This window comes from Macrobrachium rosenbergii, chromosome 7, assembly GCF_040412425.1.
Source record: "Macrobrachium rosenbergii isolate ZJJX-2024 chromosome 7, ASM4041242v1, whole genome shotgun sequence".
NCBI lineage: Eukaryota > Metazoa > Arthropoda > Malacostraca > Decapoda > Palaemonidae > Macrobrachium > Macrobrachium rosenbergii.
The window spans coordinates 37,408,505-37,416,226 of NC_089747.1; the positions used below are offsets into that span (position 1 = coordinate 37,408,505).

General features: G+C 40.7%; 1 protein-coding gene across 1 annotated transcript; it reads right to left on the minus strand.

Moving 5' to 3' along the window:
• Positions 1-6,804: 6,804 nt before the first annotated feature.
• LOC136840402 (uncharacterized) lies at positions 6,805-7,374 on the minus strand. Its single transcript, XM_067107082.1, has one exon. It carries the CDS (start codon positions 7,372-7,374, stop codon positions 6,805-6,807), a length of 570 nt encoding a protein of 189 aa, XP_066963183.1.
• Positions 7,375-7,722: the final 348 nt, after the last annotated feature.

Consider the following 7,722-nt stretch of genomic DNA (forward strand, 5'->3'; position numbering starts at 1 on the left):
ATTATTTCAAGTCTTAATTTTCAAGGTATTTTAGGAAGATTGACTATCCAAGTTACATCACCTTTACTAAGTCCTCAGTCCTACCTATTAGGTGGAATTTGTTGTTCCCTAACTTGCAATGTGGATTACTTTTGGGATCTCCACTTATTTAATTTAAATTTCCTTCTTGCGATGACAAATCATAAAGACTACGGTGATCATTGTCGCAGTTAAGCAGAAACTGATGTAATTCTTGAACATGCTGAACTGGGCATATCGCTTCTTCTCTTCTGCTGATTGTATAAATAACCTTGGAATCTTGGTTTTGTTTAACGACCTGAAACGATGCTCTTCCATTTTAATTTTTGTTTTCCAAAATAAACACATCCTTGGCGTTGAGTTCACGTCCACGGTGTATCTTCAAATTGCAATCACTTGCATATGTGACAACTTCAAATCGGCAGGAATGGATATCCTGATTATGTATAAGAGTGTATAAGCAAGATTTTTTGGTTTGTGAATTATATTTAATTTATTTGCATCGCATATCGTGTAACTGAAATGTGTAACACATTTGAGTAAGTTTTCTTCAACTTCTTCGATGTGAATGTAGGAGTGTTCCTGGATGAGGAGTTCTGTGTGTTCAATATTCAATACTAAAGTATGATTTGCAACACAAATAGGAAAAGGGGTAAAAGAGTAAAACTTATAGACATTTTTAGTATTAACTGGAATAGTAATTAGTAAGCCTTCTATTGTTAAAGCAGCTCTAAAAAAAGGATAAAGTGTGTTAGTTCAATTGGAAATATGAGGTAAATGTTATATTTACGTTTCGCGTAACAGATTTGCAGAGATTGTTCTTGAGATGCAGTTACAAAACTATTGACAAAGTACTAGTTCGTCTCCAGCTCTCTTGACGTCTATTTTATAGTAAAAAATTAAATTCTTGGTCTGGAAACAATTTTGAGTTTCTTTCTATAATCATCTAAATCTGTCTTAACATTTCTTCTTTGTTCTTCAGTTCTGATAGGAGTTGTATATTTCTTATATTTGTTTTGATGTCTATCATTGCCATATTAATCCCTTTAACTTGTTCTCATGTCGAAGAAATTTTCCCTCTAAGAGATAGCAGTTGAATTTGGTTAGAAATTCCAAATATTACTGACAAACTTGCTGAAATAACAACAGCTATAGGTAATTCTCTCTTAGCTCGTGTTTATTCTGGCACGTACAATTCTTCTATTTCTTGAACTGTATCTTTGATTACTTTCCGTAACAAGGATTCTGTATCTTAATTGTGAAATTTTGTTGTTTGTTCTAGGGTCTGTATCGTTTTCAGTCCCTAAACAGACTTCCTGATTGATTATTAAGATCCTTTATGCCTTCCTATTCAATTTTTATTCCAGTATATTTGCCTATCAACTTCACCTGTCCTTTATACATGATTAAACTTCTTGTATTGACTGTGTTAATCACGCCAATCAAAGCTTGCATTTGTATAACTTGCAAACTCGTGACGATTGTTTTCAACATTGTTTCCTCCATTTTTAATAATTTTCCTGAAATATTCCCCTGCAGTCAAAGAAAAAGTAAACTGCTGCACGACTAATTGAAGTAAGAAACTGCAGGAACAACTGAATAAGTTTTTACAAATAAGTCAACCAATGAATGTAAACTTAGCAATAAAGAAATTAAATGTATGGAACAATAGGAAGAAATCTATCAGTCATATAAAGCTTTTTACTTGGAATCTGACTTTCCTGCTCCTTAAATTATATCTGGTTCTCTCTTCCGAGACTTCTCCTAGTTCTTCAGTTACCTCTGATTTTTAACCATTCTTGTGTAACTGTTTATGTGTTACCTTGAAATTACTCATTCTTATTATTCCGACTCATTCAGAATAAGTAGAGCATTTCAAATCGTAAGTGTTATCGTATAGCCTAAACGATTTGAAACGTACTAACCTAATCGTAGCCTAAGTCTTATACAACGACACCCAAGTTACTTCACTCATATGCTATTCCAAATTGCACTTATAACACTGCATTGCGTTGTGTATATTAATCTATGACATAAAACAATATAAACTTACAGTTGGCGCATTCAATGTTCCTAGCACAATCTCTACTTCGTAACCCTCATCCAAAGCACACCTCAAGAAATTCTCCTTACATTTAGATATACATATCTCCTAAAGGAATTACCCTAAATGAACTTTAAGATGACAGGGAATACTTAAGTGGATTTGAAGGCGCCGACAACTATGGCTGCATTCCCTTTCCTTGAGTCCCTACTAGTTTGAACTACACTGCACCAAGGCTGTGACAAGACTGCCTTCGTGTTTGTCTTCGGCCAACACCAAACACTTGACTAACCACCGGACAAACAACCATTGCCAGTAGTTAAGCACTATTACACGTATACTTACAATTAAATACGAAACAGCCCAAACAACGCTTTTCATTACTAAATACAAACACTACAAAACATATCCTTCTTCTACATAATACGCATTTCCACTTCATATAAATTTATAAAGAATACATAAAACTGTACCACAACTTGCGGAAAAGTACAATCTCTCTTGCCAAAGTTTCGACATACTCCCCCACAAGAAAAACTTATGCCTGCATTATTTACAATAGTTCTGTTCTTATCAATGTCTTTCTGGCTTCTGCAGCTATTTGAGCAATCCTTCTGCTCAGGCGGGTGCTTGACTGTACGTCTTCTGTTGCAGGATTAATTTCCCTTATCTCCTGCCACAGCACTAAGGGGTATAATCTAATTACAGGTCTCATGAGCTGGCTATGGGCCATTCTTAGAGTAGCCACTCTTGGGATCATGTCTTGCCCCATGTGCAACTCAATCACTTGGTCCAACTTCCACTTGCTCCTTGGCCCCTCGTCATGAATGAGGACTACTTCCCCTATTCTGGGCCAAGAGCTATGCACCATTCCTGCTCAGTGGGTCTCTCTCCCATTTTTCCCATAAGTCATCACACAACTTGGATACATACAAAACTCTTTTCTCAGTGAACTCTCTCCGTCCATAGGTAGGGTCACCAGGGATCTCTTCCCAATTTACTATTTCTCTTGGGAAGGACTTAAGCTTTCTTCCAAGGATCAAATGGTTAGGGGTTAAAATTTCCAATTGATTCAAATCCCCGGGCATGTAACTTAATGGTCTGTCATTGATAATTCCTTCCAGCTCCACCAGCACACAAGTCAGTTCGTCAAAACTGAGTAAGTCTTGGCCTACAATCTTTTTTAGACATGACTTAAGAAGTCCTATCAGCCTTTCCCATATAGCACCAAACCATGGTACTCTCTCTGGAATGAACTTCCAGTTACATTTTATATCTAACAGATGCTCCTTTACCCTGGGAGTCTCGGACATGGCCTTAAGGTACTCTGATTCTGCTACAAACATAGTGGCATCATCACTCAACATAAGTGCTGGGAAACCCCTTCTGCTGTGGGATTTTCTAAAACTCATGAGGAATGAGTCACAGGACTAGCTATCAACTAGCTCCACATGTATGCCTCTGGTTATTGGGCACGTAAATAAGATAATATAAACCTTCTCAGGGCTCTGTCCTTTTCCCTTAACCCATAATGCACCAGTGTAGTCCATGCCTGTGGTATTAAAAGATTGCTTACATTGCACCCTGAACTCAGGTAATGGAGGAACTATATTGGGCCTTTACAGCCTCCCCTGCATTCTCCTGCAAGTAACACAATAGTATAATATAATCTTAGTTAATTGCCTTATCTGTGGGATCCAGAACTCCTGTCTGACACTTGCCACAGTTGCATTTACACTCATAAGACCTTATGAGTTGTTTGTTCTCTGACACTAATCCCATATGCTCTAGCAATAGTTTGCAATGAGTCATTATTACTCTTCCATTCTTTTGGATATAAATGTGCTGCGCAAATATCTTATTTGCTTTAAAGAAAAAATTAACCAGTTCATTATCATCATTGCTAGTAAACTGCAAGTTATCTACATATAGTCCTCTTTTTATTCTTTCTATGTCACCTTCTACCACAGAATGGTGTTTCTTAATCATTGCATTCAGCAGAAAAGGAGAACATGTAGCTCCAAATAAAACAACTCGAAACCTATACACTAACAATTTACTGTTAGGGTCTGTTGGATCTTCCAGCCATAAAAACCTAGTATAGTTTCTGTCTTCTTCACTGAGTTGCACCATTAAAAATGCTTTCTCTATGTCACTAATACAGGCAAACAATTTTGTTTTAAACTGCAGCAGAACTTTGAGCAGGTTAACTGTTATATGTGGTCCCGTCCACAAACAATCATTCAAGCTTAACCCACTTTTCCCTTGTCCAACCGAACAGTCAAATACTATCCTAATAGGGGTTGTTGTACTGTCCTTTTTAACACCACGATGTGCCAAGAAATGACAGTCTTCCTCTGTTTTAAAATATTCCACTCTCTCTATGAATCTCCTATCCTCCTGATCCTTCAGGATTTTCTGGTAGTGTTATAGATACTGAGTGTCCTTCTGAAACTTGATACGCTGTTGTTTTAATCTATTCAAAGCCAACCCAAAGTTGGAAGTTAATCTCCTTTTATTGCCTTTCCAAGACAATGCCACAACATACTGTTTGTCAATTTCAGAATAAGTTATATTACTCTCAAAGTTCCCCAATACTTTCTGTTCCTGTTCTGTTATCTCACTGCAGTCAATACCTAATTGATCTAAACTTCATAAAGTTTTCAAGATCTTCCCTCAGATCTTTTAAATGAGTAGCCCCTTCAGCCATAATTATGTTGCCGGTTTCCACTACCAGTTATAAAATGGAAACATAAGTCTCCTTGGTAGGAGAAGAACTACATGTTCTGGTTATCACGTAATCAAACATGGTCGGTAGCAATACTAAATTCTCAAATTTCCTAAACCCCGGATGTAAGATGTTGTACACATTGTCAACCCCTTTTAACAATTCTATAGACGATTGGTTCTCTACAGGTAGGTCAAAATCTTTATCAGCCAAGCTGATTTTTGTTCTGCACAATGACCTTAAGTTCTTCGTAACATCGAATTTCTTTGTATATTCTGGTAGCTCGTCTACCACTATACAATCCATATTTATTAATCTACCCCGATGCCCCATGAGGTACAGCTGTACCTCATCGGGGTAGAGGTACAGTGATGTTCACCATTTCATATTCCTTAACTGGTGTAGACGTTAAGTAACCTCTCAATGATATATTTTCAACTCCCTTGCTTTTATAGTGGAGTCCCTCAAGAGCAGACTTCTTTATAAATGATCTCTTGGCACAGGTATCTAACAAACCTCTGTTTCACACAATGCGACCTCTTTTATCCTTTAGGGTTATTGTGGCTTTAGGTAAGATTGACTTCTTAGTCGTCTTGTTTCCCTGTACAGTATTCATCAAAGAGAGTGTTCCAACTTGTACCCCACCTACCTTAGATTTATTTGGTTGGTTTCAATTGCATATAGTACTATGATGTCTAACAGTGCAGCCATTGTTACAACCTTGCCTGTCACAGTTGGAACTGAAGCGTTTATTGAATGCACATATGAAACATAACCCAGAGTTCTGAGTTGTTCTGTCTTCCCTCCTCTGGTTACATGGGATTTAAAATGTGTCTACATATGATTACCTCCACAAAGTGCACATCCTTTAACCTGGTTTACCTTGGCTTTCTTTGTATTTTCTTTAGGCCTTACCAATGTTTTTTTTGGTCTCACAGATTGCCCTTGTTCTACTGCGAAAGCAGATACCGTTGTTAATGTATTAGCTTTTACTGGTTCAGTCTGTGGAAAAGCCCTCAAATTGTGTATTTCCTCTTCAAGATATTTTTTAAAGGTGTCAAATTTAAGCCAATCTTCTCCACACCTTCGTTTTATTATTTCATTTACACTACTAGGTAGTTTGGTGTAGAGCAAGATGGTGTACAATTCACTTAATTCCAGCTGTTCACTCTCCAATGATCTTATGCAGTATTTGAATTGCACTCTAAAACCTTGTGAGCGATTTTGCATCTACCTTGGGAGTCTCAGTTTGGAAGAGTTTTCTAACTAAACACAACTGCTTGTAAATATTTATCACCTAATTTAAAACAGATATCAGTTCCAGAGCTTCAAGGAAAAGTCAGAGATGAAAGACTGATTCTTTATTATTCTCGACAGGTGTTTATAAGACAAAAAGTGGACGGAAAGGTAGCAGGCGATCCGAGACTCCCTGCAGCGCCCATACAGGATTTGTGCTTTTTAGCAAGCATAAAAATACGTACAACATTTGCTACATGACATATAAAAGGTAAATATACATATCAGCAGAAAGGCCGTACAATGATGCATAAGATGAGGTACACAAAGAATCTGAAATAAAGACAGGTAAAATGCATGACGTGATTAATGTACATCTGAAAGGAGAAACACAAGGAAAGAGAGGCGCGAGTTGACGCCATTGCAAATACTCCCCCCCAAGACAGTAATTAGAGGAGCAATTATTGGATGAAGCACCTTAATCATGGAGACGCTGAGGCAGCCGGAATGGGCCCCTGCTTCTGGAGAACTGTGGCTGCGGGGTGGGGCTGACACCTGGGGACAGCTGGATGCGTTTTCTGGGCTGTCCCAGGCCCCGCTTTGGTGAGGAAGTGGGTGCGCCTTCAGGCAGGTATTGCGGGGGAACTCTGGGGCGTCTGCCTACTTCTTCGCAAACTTTGCTGTTTAACAGGAATGCGGGTATCAATCTGTTGATGGTGATCCAGTCCTCCGGCCCGTGGATGTCGAGGAGGAATGCTTTGCTGGCCCGTCTGATGACTCAGTGGGGTCCCCTGTAGGGCCTGGTTAAGGGCAGACTGCGAGCATCCACCCTGACGAAGGCATAGGCACAGGAGTGTAAGGCAGGTGGGCTGTAGGTGACGGTTCTGTTGGTGAAGGTCTTGTGGCAGGGCGTGAACCTTTGCGCGAGTTCCCTCAACCTTGGGAGGGGGTTGTCGGCACCATCAGACGACGGTGGAAAGAACTCTCCAGGTAAGGCCAATGTTTCCCCGTAGACTTTCTCAGCCGGGGAAGCGTCGCCATTTGCTCTTGGTGCAGTGCGGAGACCCAGCAGGATCCAGGGCAGCTGTTCCTTCCACTTCTTGTTGGAGCAGCGTGCCATGAGAGCTGCTTTAAGAGAGCGGTGCACCCTCTCGACCGGGCCATTCGCTGCAGGGTTGTATGCCATTGTGCAGTGTAGGGTTGTACCCATCAGGCATGCCAAGGAGACCCAGAGCTCTGACAGGAAGGCAGGTCCCTTGCCTGTGGTGATGCTGTCTGGCACTCCGAAGCAGCTTATCCAACTGGAGAGGAGGGCCTCTGCGCATGATGTCGTTGATGCCTCATCCATGGGGGTTGCTTTGGGCCAATGGGTCGAGTGGTCTATGATCGTCAGGAGGTATCCTGCTCCCCCCGACTGTGGAAGGGGCCCAACGACATCGATGTGGATGTGGCCGAACCGCCGACTAGGCTGAGGAAAATCACCGATCCCGGATTCAGTGTGCCGGGATGTTTTGCTCGTCTGGCACGGGATGCAGCTCCTTGCCCACTGGCGGATGTCCTTGTTGATGCCATGCCAGACGATGCTGAACACTTGTTTCCTCCTCGATGCAGGCACCAGGGGGCGTGGGCGGCCTGTGCTGGTGTCGCAGAGGAGAGCTGTGTCCGAGTTTGCTAAGGGCACGTCTTCCCACTTGAG

Coding starts and splice junctions, on each gene's coding strand:
- LOC136840402 (XM_067107082.1), bottom strand. CDS start 7,374: ATGGATGAGGCATCAACGACATCATGCGCAGAGGCCCTCCTCTCCAGT.